This window comes from Balaenoptera physalus, assembly GCF_965194825.1.
Source record: "Balaenoptera physalus genome assembly, chromosome: 20".
In the NCBI taxonomy this organism is placed as follows: domain Eukaryota; kingdom Metazoa; phylum Chordata; class Mammalia; order Artiodactyla; family Balaenopteridae; genus Balaenoptera; species Balaenoptera physalus.
The window spans coordinates 54881885-54894957 of record NC_138901.1 but is presented as its reverse complement, the minus strand read 5'-3'; the positions used below and the strand labels follow the sequence as shown (position 1 = coordinate 54894957).

The 13073-nt window shown below is 55.8% G+C and overlaps 1 protein-coding gene across 4 annotated transcripts in view; it reads left to right on the top strand.

Moving 5' to 3' along the window:
- The window catches only part of KIF1C (kinesin family member 1C), a 22407-nt gene extending 9334 nt beyond the window's left edge, over window positions 1–13073 (top strand). For all 4 annotated transcript variants that reach the window (XM_082443816.1, XM_082443814.1, XM_082443815.1 and 1 more), the window contains 7 exons: window positions 3779–3858; window positions 4706–4800; window positions 7930–8013; window positions 8416–8602; window positions 8749–8821; window positions 9622–10236; window positions 11846–13073. In XM_082443816.1, the coding sequence (XP_082299942.1) occupies window positions 3779–3858; window positions 4706–4800; window positions 7930–8013; window positions 8416–8602; window positions 8749–8821; window positions 9622–10236; window positions 11846–12529 (1818 nt within the window). In that variant the 3' untranslated portion in view covers window positions 12530–13073. The remainder of the gene's footprint in view (window positions 1–3778; window positions 3859–4705; window positions 4801–7929; window positions 8014–8415; window positions 8603–8748; window positions 8822–9621; window positions 10237–11845) is intronic.

Genomic DNA, 13073 nt, shown 5'->3' with positions numbered 1-13073 from the left:
CCAGTTGCGGCAAGTGGGAGCCACTCTTCATCGCGGTGCGCGGGCCTCTCATTATCGCGGCCTCTCTTGTTGCGGAGCACAGGCTTCAGACACGCAGGCTCAGTAGTTGTGGCTCACGGGCCTAGTTGCTCTGCGGCATGTGGGATCTTCCCAGACCAGGGCTCGAACCCGTGTCCCCTGCACTGGCAGGCAGATTCTCAACCACTGCGCCACCAGGGAAGCCCCAGCGAGAGGTTTAAAGATGGAAGCGTCAGTGCAGCCTGGAGATGTATGGAAACTGGTTTCCTGGAGAAGGTGGTCTGGAAAGTGGAGCCTGAAAGATGGACGGGGGTGTGGTAGAGAGGAGCAGAGAGAACATCGGGCCGAGCAAATGTCGGGTATTGTCGGCCGAGTGGGGCGCACCAGCACCTGTCACGTGCCCGCTGTGTAGTAAGTGCTCAGTAAGGCTTTGTGGAGAGGAAGGAAGGGAAGAAGCAGGGCAGGAATGACCAGGCTCAGTTGGAGGCAGGAATGGTATTCAAAACCTTTAGCAACCAGCACAGCACGGGGACCAACCAGTCAGAGTGGATGTTGGCTTCCGACGGCCAGCACAGCTGTAGCGGTGCACACTGGTGAAGCGGTGATGCAGAGGCCAGTTTGGGCAAAGCAGGAACTTCCAGTCCCAGCCCTGGAATGGAGCCAGCCACGCCTGTCAGAGCCGTGGTACGAAGCATCATAGGATCAGGCTCTAAGTGAGATACACCTCTTCCAGGCAGTGGGTTACTGGAAGGAGACCCCTCCGATTTTCATACGGACAAGGCATCTGGGTGACTGAGCAAGCAGAGACCATTGAACAGGGATCCAGACAGAGGAGAGGGGTTTGCCTGGCCTGAGGCACAGCCAGGGGCGAGAGAGCTGTCGGTGGGTGATTGAGCGTGGCAGGCAGGGCTGAGGGGTCAGGTCCGGGGCTGGGCACCCAGGGCTTTGGGATCCCCCAGAGGCGCACATCTGGGAGGAGGGACTGCAGGGGGCTCTCAGCGTGGCTTGCCAGCCACCTGGGGGTGCCAGGTACCTGTGGAGCTTCTGCCACAGCTGCAGGGCTAGGGAAAGGTAGAAAGGGATGGACAGACTGATGGATGGGTTTTTCTTTCCTGGAGATGTTCACACTGTGCAGGGTGCCACCTGCTAGAGCTTGGGACCAACAGGAGGGGCTTTTGTTTTGTTTTGTTCTTAGTTGTTCTTGTAAAGGTGGCACGCCCCACAGGGAACGTTTACTTCTTACAGTGAGGTGAAAAGGAAATCTCTTTCTTTCCCACCCTCGGGTTCCCCTCCCAGAGGCGAGTCCTGTTGCTGGCTCCCGATGTGTTCTTCTAGAGGTAGTCTCTGCACATACAGGCGTGTGTTATAATCATCCACGTACGCACGCACACATCGCCCCTCTTTGCCACGGTGCTGGTTCCATACTTGACATGTTACTTTTTCACATAACAGTGTATCGCAGTTCTGTCCGTTTTTTTTTTTTTTCCCCACAGTGTCAGAATATTCTATTGTATAGACGTAGGATAATTTTTTTTAACCAGCTTCTTACTGATGGACATTTAGGTCGTTTCCCATTCTTTGATACTATAAACAATGTTACAGAAGATAGTTTTACTAATAGTCTGCTGTCTGTAGAACAAATTCCTAGAAGTGGAGATTTGGGGTCCACCAGTAGCCAGGTGAAACTTTGATCTCTTTTGCCAGCGTGCCTCCAGAGATTGTAACCATGCCCACTTATACTCCCAGGAGCAGCATACAAGAGAGCCCGTGTTCCCTCATCCTCTTCAACTTTTTCATCTTTGCCCATCTGATTGGTAAAAAAAAAAAAAAGTGTCTTAGGGGAGGTAACTTCTGCATTTTCTCCAGGTGGCAAGAATGAACCCACTCTCATAAGTTTAAAAGTCATGTGGATTTCAGAGAGAAAGCTGTCAGACTCACAGGAGAAACGGGTTTGGTGGGGGTGACTCCAACCTAGGAAAGGTCGAGTGGAGAATTGGGTCCTTGGGGCAAAAGCTCCAGTTTGTCCCAGAGAGAGCCAAGGGCCTTAGGGAAAGCCCCTTCTTTTCTGAGACCTCGCCACCAGGCCTAAGGACTTCCTAAGTCAGTAATTTTCAAACCTGGCCCGGAGCTTCCTTCACAGGGAATGGGGAGGGGGGAGCAGGACTGGACCATGGGTCCCCTGCCCCCACCTCGGCCTGAGCGGCTCTCTGCTTATCTGCTTGACGTGTTAGGCTTCTAAGGCTTCTAGGTAAGGTTTCTTGTGAACAAAGGGTTCCAGGGCTGAATAAAGATTGAAAAGCACTGCCCTAAATCATGTCCCCTCTCCCGAGGGATAGATCGCTTTCTGCTGCCAGGACCCATCCACGTTTGCCATTCCCAAGCAGGCCTGACACTGCAGCGTCGGGAGGGGCGTGGTCATCCCTCAGGAGAAGAGGAAGTGTTGCAGAGTCTCGTTGGAGGGGCCGACACAGAGATACACAGCGCATCCACCGTAGGCACAGCCTTGGGCTTCCTGTTCAGGGGCTCCCAGAGAACTATGGGGCCTTGGCCGCTGACTGTCTTCCCCACACCCTGTGCTCCCCTGCCTCCGTGCCTCTGTTCAGACTCCTCTTTCACCTGGAACCCTCTTCCTTCTTCATGTCCACGTCCTCCTCATCATCAGAGACCAGCTCCCACACTGCCTTTTCCATGAAGCTCCCCTGACCCCCATGAGCTCCCATTGGTCTTCATTTTATTCATTTTTGTGTATGAGCCCCTCCCAGGATACAGTGGGATGAATGAATGATTGAATGAATGAGCTAAGTGAGGGCGTGAAAAGTTCAGGAAGTCTTGTTATGAGGCATGTGTCTCTCACCTGCAATGGTGTTTCCACGCCAAGTCTTATCTCCCCAAGTTGACTCTGATTTCCTGACCGACGGGGGGGCAGCAGCCTCTGGGTGTGACTCATCTCTGTGTCCTGCCGGGCACCTCAGTGGGGTCTTGCACATAGAAAGGCCACGGTATATCCTTGCAGAACAGAGGCAGGGGATCTTGTGTTCGGGTGGAAGGCTTGGGAAAGCTCTGTGGAAGAAGTGGCATTTGAGACGCACCGTGAGGGACGGGAAGTGAATGATTTTGACAGGTGGGGATGGGGGTGGGACCAGGAGGGAGGCTGTTCCAGGCGAGAGGATGGGCAGGGTTGAGCCCGGCTTTTTGGAGTGAGTGCTCAGAGTACACTGGGTGCGAGCACAGAAGGGGAGAGGGGGCCCCGGAAAGGGGCTTGGATAAGTGGGCTGGGGCCCTGCCGTGGAGGAGGCCCAGGAGTACCGGCATTAAAAGCAGACTCAGGTCAGGCGAGCATGCGGTGCGTGGGCTGGAGAGGTCTGAGCAGTCCCCTCTCGTACCCTCCCGAAGTGGCAAGATACATTTTGAGGGAAGAAGTGATGAGCCCTGGGGCCAGAGGGAGTACAGGGAAAGCAGAGAGAGGGCAGGTAGCTTCTAAGGTTTCGGGTCAGGGAGACTGGTGTGTCCAGGTGCCTCTGAAGAAATGGGGCCTGGGGAGGGGCTAGAAGGGTGAGGGCATCTTGTGTGCGAGGAGAGGGTGGGTCAGGCTGCCCCAAAAGCATTGGGGTAAGTGGGAGCAGGAGGTGGGAGAGCTCACCCTCCGAGGGAGGGGGAGGGGCGCAGCGGGGAGCCTGCAGGGATGTCTGCGAAGCGCCTTCCCTCCCTCTTGGCTGCACCCCTGGCGGCTCTCCCCTGACTGCCGCCCCCTCCCCACCAGACTCCACACCTGGTGAACCTGAACGAAGACCCCCTGATGTCTGAATGTCTGCTCTACCACATCAAAGATGGTGTCACCAGGTAGCGTTTGCTCGGGGGGCCCCTGGGGCAGCCTCTCCTTTTAGGGTGTGGTTGCAGAGGGAGGGCCACGCTGGCGACTCCCTTCTCTAGTGATCTCCTGGGGACGCCCCAGGTCTCAGGACAGCTCCACTGCAGCCCTGTTAGCTCCAGGCTTCCTGAGAACTTGCTGAGCCTGCCTCCACCCACCGCTTTGGTGTGGGTGACACCCCTCCTGGGACCAAACCAACCCAGCGCTGGCAGGGATAGGTCCTGATCTACTGGGGCAGAGAGTGGGTGGGAGCTTGGACTGCTGCGTTCTTGGCCCCCAGCACCACTGCCTGGGCATCGCTTAGTGGGACCTTCCCTTGGGGTGGGAGAGAGAAGGGAAACATAACCCTGGCCCCATGCTGTTGAGGGCAGTGCCCACGTGACAGGTAACTTCACTGGCTAATGCTAATGAACCCCTGGGGCTCAGCGCCTCCAAGGTCACCTCCTGGAGTTAAAGGGGTGAAGGTGCTCCTTCCTCTCCCGGCACAGGCTGTTCAGCTGTCCTTGGTGATCATCACGGGAAGGATGCAGGAACCCAGGCTGAGGGCACCCACCCCACTCCAGGTTCCCTTCCCCCTTTGCTGTATAACAGTGAGGATGTGGGCTTTGGAGCCAGGCAGATCTGGGCTCACATCCCAGCTTCACCACTGCCGGGCTGCATGACCTTGGGCAAGTTACCTCTCTGAGCCTCAGTTTCCTCATGTGTGAAATGGGAATAATTATACTCGGCTTACTGAGTTGGTTGAACCTGTGTTCAGAAGGGGCTTGGTGTATGTATGACTGGCACATGCTCAGAACATGTTGGCTGTTGGGTCCCCAGGGTCGGCCAGGTCGATGTGGACATCAAGCTGACCGGGCAGTTCATTCGGGAGCAACACTGTCTGTTCCGGAGCATCCCTCAGCCGGACGGAGAAGGTAATGGCTAAGGGGGCGAGACTGGGGTGACCCGACAAGGAGAGAGACAGGTCCCTCACTGAATACAGAGCCCTGGCTCGGGCGCTGGGAGTGTAGCCGCCGCGTGAGAGGACGTGTCCTCACCCTGAGAGGGGCTTTGAACTCCTGGTCAGCAGTGGGGGCCCTGCTATCTGCACCTGCCCTCAGGGCGCAGACTCTTATTATGAGCTGGGAGTGGTGAGGGTCCCCAAGGCAGAAACAGAAGACTGTGGCTTCAGAGGGTGAGGTTTTGGGAAGAGGAGATCCTGCCCTCTTCCTTAATTTTTTAGCCTCAAATAGCACCCTGGTCATTTTTTATGAAAACCTGTAGGTTTTTCAGTGGGATATCTGAATTTATCTCTGAAAACCTGATTATCTACGTAGCTATGACTACAAAAATTTCAGGCAGTTAGGCAACCCATGTCTCCCTCTGGTTCCAAAACTTTCAGAGATTTTTAGCTGTTTTTGGCCACAGCAGCAAAAGCTTTTAGGAATCACAAGCCCTCAGGGTGTAGGTAGTAGTCTGTCTGACAGGTAACAAAACAATGCTCGTGGTTAAGTACCACTTAGGGCATATTCTGAGGTCAGTGTTTTGTTCTGGTTCAGTCTTTTTTTTTTTTTTTAATATTTATTTATTTATTTGGTTGCGTCAGGTCTTAGTTGTGGCAGGTGGGCTCCTTAGTTGCGGCTCACGGGTGCCTTAGTTGCGGCTCGCTGGTTTCTTAGTTGTGGCTCAAGGGCTCCTTTAGTTGTGGCTCGCCAGCTCATTAGTTGTGGCATGCGAACTCTTAGTTGCGGCATGTGGGATCTAGTTCCTGGACCAGGGATCGAACCCGGGTCCCCTGCATTGGGAGTGTGGAGTCTTAACCACTGCGCCACCAGGGAAGTCCAGGTCATTTTTTTTTTTAATGGACTGATTTGGGTTCAGTTGTGCCCAAGTGAAGTCAAGCTCTGGGAAGTGAGTCGGGCAGGGAGGCTGGCCGTGTCACACCTGAGGTCTCCCTCACCTGGAGCCCGTGCTATGTGCCTCAGGTCTGATGCTTCTGGGGGACAGGAGACAGGGCACCCGTGGTCAGCGTGTGTTTTAAAATAAGAAAAGATGCTCTCGTGTGGCCTGCAGCTCAGGTTGAAGACCTGCCCAGTGGACTTCAGTTCCAGTTTCTGGTCAGTGGATTAACGCAGTTGTTCTGGTCGCGTTCAAGTCCCTAGTGGCAGCACATGCTTCCGGCCCTGTGGGCTGCGAGCTATTGAATCTGTTCAGCCCAGTGAGTTATTGCCGAATTCCTGTTCTGCGGTTCCCTCAAGCCATGTGCTGGGGTGATACCAAAACCACACAAGGCCTGTGGAGGCAGCCCACCCTCGGGAGCTCAGGGTGTGTTTGGGGAGGTGACAGGCCCGAATAGGTTACGCCACAGTGAAAGCAGCAGATGGTTCTGTGCCCCAAATGATGGAGGCTCTATAAAGGGTTAGTCCATTTGGGCCTTTAAGATTTAATACTTGACCAAAGACGCCTAGAAGAGCAGGCAGCACGGATAGAGGTGTGAACACAGAAGAATAGTTATTACTTACCATCTACTTTGTGCCTTTGCATTTTTGCACACAGCTCACAGGTAAGGGAGCTGAGGTTCCCAGGGGTTAGGGAATTTGCCCGAGACTACACAGCTAGAAGATGGCAGAACTGGATTGGGATGCAGCATGGCAGGCTCTAGGGCCTGTGCTGTGAGTCCTGGGCTGCCTCGGTTCAGATCGCTGTGGGTTCCTGTGGGTTCTCACCTGGCCCCATTTCCCTCCATAATAACTATCCCCGCCCAACCCTGACTTTAGATTACTTGCTCAATTACTTGTTTATCATCTTTCTTATCAAGTGGAAATGATCTCTGTAAGAGCAGGCATTTTGGTTTTTATCTCTCCTGTATTTCCAGGACCTAAAATAGTGCCTGGCATATTATAGGGGTGCAATATATTTGTGGAATGGATGGATGAATTTGGGGCGTGGTGGGAAATAAGGGTGGGGATAGACTGGTACCCTTATAGCCACCTCATCCTCTTCTCTGCCACCTTCTTCCATTGCTGGTCACCGACGTGGTGATGCTTTAGCTCTGTCTGACATCTTCTTCTCCATCGTTTCTGCCCCTTCATCCAAGTTTCCCTTTGAGCATCAGCTCAGGAGTTACCACTTTCCCATAATCATTTCCAGTCCTCTGCCCCTAAGCCGAGTTACTCTTTGCTATTTTTGTACTCCTACAGCGTCTGTAGGCTCGTCTCTGCCTTACGTTACCATTCATTCTGGTTTCTCTGTTCCTTGTAAGGTAAATAATATTTCCCACATCACTTTATTTGAGCCTTTCAGCCACTCTGTAAAGAAAGACTTTGTTATCCCATTTTATAGCTCACAGAAATCGGGTGACTTGCTTAATGTCCCTCAGCTAAGGAGTCATAGAGTCTGGGTCTTTGGAACGCGGGGGCCCCTCTGTGACAACGGGGCACTGGTCCTCAAGGACAGGGAAGTGCCTCAGGCATCCTCGTGTCCCAGCAAGCAGCAGGCTTGGTGATTTGTACAAGGAGCACCTTGAGAGATGTTTGGGTCGGGTTGACTTTATCTTCTCCCGTGAAGATAGTGATCTTGACTGAAGATAGCTGACTGTGGCTTAAGGAGATCCGTTAGGTAGCAGTGTGCAAGATGCATCAGACAGAAGTGGGGCTAGGAGCCTGCTGGAGGAATCCAGACCTGGCCAGTAGCAGTGTTGTTTGGGAAGGAAGGAGTGGTCATCTGGAAGGCAGAAATGACGGGGCCTGCCGACCAGCTGGACCTGAGAGACCACGCCCTCTGAGAATTCCGGGCTTGCTAAGCCGCTGCTGGGGAGGATGGCAGAGGGTGAGAAGGGAGCCCCCGCAGAGGCTCCTGGGAACTGTAGCTGGGGCTCTAACCCTCCTTCTGCTCTTCCTTTCCCGTGCTGCCTGCCACCAGAGGGGCCATGGCACCCCGACAGGTACTGGGTGGTGGGACTGGGGGTGTATGTGTGTTTTGGGGGGAATGCAGGGTGGGAATCTGTGACCATACCCCTCCTCCCCCAGGGTCTGATCGCTCCCTCTCCTCTCTCCCTGCCTCAGTGGTGGTCACCCTGGAGCCTTGTGAAGGAGCCGAAACCTACGTCAATGGGAAGCTTGTGACTGAGCCCGTGGTGCTGAAGTCAGGTAGAGGAGGGGGCAGTGAGGGTCCTGGGCCCTGGCTGTGCAAGGAAGAGCTTCTTGGGTGACTCCTGGGCAGGACCCAGGAACAAATAGGAAACAGCGTGGGCATGTGAAGACGGAACTGGGAAGGGAAGAGAGAGGGAGTCAGGTTTTGGTTTGTCTCGCTGCCTCAGGGCAACAGGAAGAGGATGCCAAGCTCCTGATTTCCTTTGGCTGTCAGCGATAGGGCGGTTCCTGGGATCAGCTAGGGGAGCCTCGGCTCCAACCGCTCTTGGATTTGGGGTGATGGAAGAGATTGTGTTGGGGCTCCTGGGATTTGTGGGCAAGGCCCTGTGCACCTCGGGCATGGGGAGGGGTGTGCTGCCGTGGGCGAGTGAGTCCACTTCTCCATCCTCCTATCACCAGGGAATAGGATTGTGATGGGCAAGAACCACGTTTTCCGCTTCAACCACCCGGAGCAGGCGCGGCTAGAGCGGGAGCGAGGGGTCCCCCCGCCCCCAGGACCGCCCTTCGAGCCCGTCGACTGGAACTTTGCCCAGAAGGAACTGCTGGAGCAGCAAGGCATTGACATCAAGCTGGAGATGGAGAAGAGGTGCGTGGGGAGGGTGCTTGCGCCCCAGGGCCCTGCTGACCGTCCCCCCCAGGTGCCCAGCCCCCAGCGCCCTCCTGTTGCGAGGCGCCCTACTGAGGTGGCTCCAGAGCCTCACAGCTCCTCCTCCCCTCCTCACCCAATCCCAGGCTGCAGGATCTGGAGAACCAGTACCGAAAAGAAAAGGAGGAGGCTGATCTTCTGTTGGAGCAGCAGCGGCTGGTGAGGGGCTGGCCAGGGGTGTGGTGGGGCAGGCAGAGGCGGGAGGTGGGCTGGTGGGCACTGGAGCAGCCGGCCTGGCAGAGCTTCAGCCTGACTCTGATTTTGGTCACACTGCCTGGGCCAGAGTGGGGAGTGGGCCCGGGGCTGGGGGGTAGAGGTGGCATCTAGGAGGAGACAGGAGAGAAATGTGACCCAGGGAGGGACCCATGCAGGGAACTAGGGTTCCTCCCAGGTGACTGGGGCTTCCTGGACTCTAGCTGATCCTGTGCCACCTTTATGATTTTTACCAAATCCAAGTACCGCCCGTGTTGTTATTTACTTAAGATTGTTCTTTGGGGACTTCCCTGGTGGTCCAGTGGTTAAGACTCCATGCTCCCAATGCAGGGGGCCTGGGTTCGATCCCTGATCAGGGAACTAGATCCCGCATGCCGCAACTAAGACCCGGCGCAGCCAAATAAATCAATAAATAAATATTTAAATAAAAAAAAGATTGTTCTTTGAATGGACTTACTTTTAAATCTTTAACCGCATCCTGAGCGATATATACACACGAAACCCATACTTGGTACGGCTACAGCTAATACTCACTTTCTCTGTGCCACACGCTCCGAGCATGTTAATCCTCAAAACGTATCTGTGAGGAGGTGCCGTCATTACCTCCGCTGTGCAGACGAGCAGAGGTTAAGCCGTGCACCCAGCACCGAGCCGCTCTGACCATGGTGTTTCCATGTCGCTGGGACACATGGCTCTGGGGTGCCCTTAGCCCTCTCCCCGTCTGTCTTCCCTCTCTGTGGCCCCAGTATGCGGACTCTGACAGCGGGGACGACTCCGACAAGCGCTCCTGCGAAGAGAGCTGGCGGCTCATCTCGTCCTTGCGCGAGCAGCTGCCGCCCACCACGGTCCAGACCATCGTCAAGCGCTGCGGCCTGCCCAGCAGCGGCAAGCGCAGGGCCCCCCGCAGGGTGTACCAGATCCCCCAGCGACGGCGGCTGCAGGGCAAAGACCCCCGCTGGGCCACCATGGCCGACCTGAAGATGCAGGCAGTGAAGGAGATCTGCTACGAGGTGGCCCTGGCCGACTTCCGCCACGGGCGGGCCGAGATCGAGGCCCTGGCTGCCCTCAAGATGCGGGAGCTGTGCCGCACCTACGGCAAGCCTGAGGGGCCCGGGGATGCCTGGAGGGCCGTGGCCCGGGATGTCTGGGACACGGTGGGCGAGGAGGAAGGCAGCGGAGGTGGAGGTGGTGGCAGTGAGGAGGGAGCCCGTGGCGCAGAGGTGGAGGACCTCCGGGCTCACATCGACAAGCTGACGGGGATCCTGCAGGAGGTGAAGCTGCAGAACAGCAGCAAGGACCGCGAGCTGCAGGCCCTGAGGGACCGCATGCTTCGCATGGAGAGGGTCATCCCCCTGACCCAGGTAGGACGGGCCCTGCCCGGCTTTTCACCGCCTGCATCTCTCCCCTGTAGGAACCTGAACCTCCCACCTCAGAGTCCAGCCTCCTTCCTCCTCTTCCTTTAAAAAATCTTATCGAAGTTTAACACAGCATAGTTTGTGAATCACCTGCCTCACAATCACCAGGGCACTAACTGAAAATGCAGATTCCTGGGTTCTGCCCCAGACCTACTGAATCAGCATCTTTGGGGACAAATCTGCATTTATAATAAGTACCCCGGGTGGTTCTGAAATACAATGAAGTTTGAGAACCACTGATATAAAGGGTACAGTCCTTAAGTTACCGCTTAATGAGTGTTCCCATAGGTGTCCACTCTTAGAACCAGCCCTCTCCTGGGTGACCCTTTCTTTACTCCGGTAGCCGCTGTGCTGGGCACTTCTCCTGTGTCACCGCGTAAATCTTCACAATGACCCTGCGAGTGGGAGTGTCCTCACCTACCCATTTTCCATGTATTCACCCAACACGTAAATAGTTGAGTGTTTACTGTGTGCCAGGCATCGTGCTAGCTACTGGGGTTACTCACAACAGACGGAATTTCTGCCGTGTTCCCGCTTGCCTTCTAAAGGGGGATGACAGGCAGCCAGTCATAACAGCAGTCATGGTTGTTGAAGGCTTACGGCTCCAAATGCAGCTCTTACCCCTCTCCTCACCCTCCCCTCTCCACACCCTTGGGCTTCCTTGCTGTTCCTTGAACTTGCTGGGTGCACTCCTGCTTCAAGGCCTTTGCACATGCTGTTCCCTCTGCCCAGAACGCCCTTCCCTCTGAGAGCCATAGAGCTCGTCCCTCAGTCCCTTCGGGTGTTCCCTAAAATGGGAACTCCTCCGTGAATCTCTTCCGGTCCTTTCACTGCATCTACCCCCACCCTGGCCTCCTGTCCTTTTCCTTGCTCTGGTCTTTTCCATGTGAATATATATTTTTATATGTGTATAAAAAATATATATATATATATATACACATTTATATAAAATATATATAAAATATATAACATGGTACTTACATATAATGTAAATAATATACATTAAATAACTTAAATACATATATTTATATTTAACTTGTTATGGAAGTACAGCATATGTACCATACTATATATTTTTCTTATTTATTTATCAACTGTGTCCGTCCACTGAAATGATGGCAGGTATTTTTCTTCCCTCTTTGTTGACTGCTGTATCCCCAGGGCACGTCATTTATTCAGCAGTATTTGCTGAGTGCCCACTAGGTGAGGCATGGTAGAATTTCTCAGGTAGTCTTACAACAGCCCTGTGTGATGGGTACTATCACTGTTGATGTCATCTCACATGTGAGGACACTGAGGGCACAGAGGCTACAAGCCGGAGATCAGACCCACAGCTAGGAGGCGGCAGACCCGGACTGAGTCGGCCACCTGACTCTGGGTCCGGGCTCCTAAACCAGAGTTCCTCCAGCTTCCTCGTCCCCATGCCCCTCTCTCTCAGGACCCCTGGACGTCCAGCTGCTCCAGGGCCTTCCAGCTTGTCCTCCCGAACCTGCACGTCCTCAGGACTCCACTCTCCTCACGTGTCCCCTCTTCTCTCACCCCCTCTCCCTCCCAGGATCACGAGGATGAGAATGAAGAAGCCGGCGAGGCCACGTGGGCCCAGCCCCAAGGGTCTGAGGTCGCGGAGCAGGAAGCCCCCAGTGACCGAGCACCTCCCGCGCGGCCCTCTTCGCCGCCCCTGTCGAGCTGGGAGCGGGTGTCGAGGCTGATGGAGGAGGACCCCGCCTTCCGTCGGGGGCGCCTTCGCTGGCTCAAGCAGGAGCAGCTGCGGCTGCAGGGACTGCAGGGCTCCGGGGGCCGGGGCGGGGGGCTGCGCAGACCCCCCGCCCGCTTCGTGCCCCCTCACGACTGCAAGCTGCGCTTCCCCTTCAAGAGCAACCCCCAGCACCGCGAGTCCTGGCCGGGGGCGGGGGCCGGGGAGTCCCCAGCACCTCCGCAGCCCCCCGAGGAGCTCACCCCCTCTCCGGCCACCCCTGCCCGCAGGCCCCCAAGTCCCCGCAGGTCCCACCGTCCCCGCAGGAATTCCCTGGACGGAGGGGGCCGATCCCGGGGAGGGGGTTCTGCACAGCCCGAACCCCAGCACTTCCAGCCCAAAAAGCACAACTATTATCCCCAGCAGCCCCAACCATACCCAGCCCAGAGGCCCCCAGGGCCCCGCTATCCCCCATACACTACGCCCCCGCGGATGAGACGGCAGCGCTCAGCCCCTGACCTCAAGGAGAGTGGGGCGGCCGTGTGAGCCCCGCGTCTTGGGCAGAGAGGTCCTGGCGGAGCCCCTCGCTGGGAGGAGATGCTGCTTCCCCAGAAGCCCTGGGGCAGAAGGCCCTAGAGACCAGAGAGAAGGTCCGAGTAGGTGATAGAAGATGTAGGGGTAACTGGGCCGGAGGCTGAGGGAGGAAGAGGGCACGGAGCTGCCAGGAGCGAACCAAAGTGAAGGAGAGCGACGGGAAGCTGTCTCGGGGCTGCCCCTTGCAGGGGAGGGGGTCCCACAAACGCTGCTAGGGTGGGTGGGGGGCTGGGGTGCCGCGTAGTCGGTGTTTGACTTTCTTTTCAAGTGGGGGCAAAGGGGAGAGAACCTAGAGGGAGGTAAGGTCTCCCCACCTCCTGGCCCTGTCTGTCTGTCCGTCTGTGGTGGGTTTCTGTTTCCAGGGAGGTGTGGTGGGATCATAAGTCATTCCTCTCCCCTTTCAGGCCTCCTGCTATATTTGGGGGACCTGTCTGGCGTCTGGTTTGCCTGGGGTCCCTGAGGATGTGGGACCTTTCAATAAAGGACGGAAAACAGA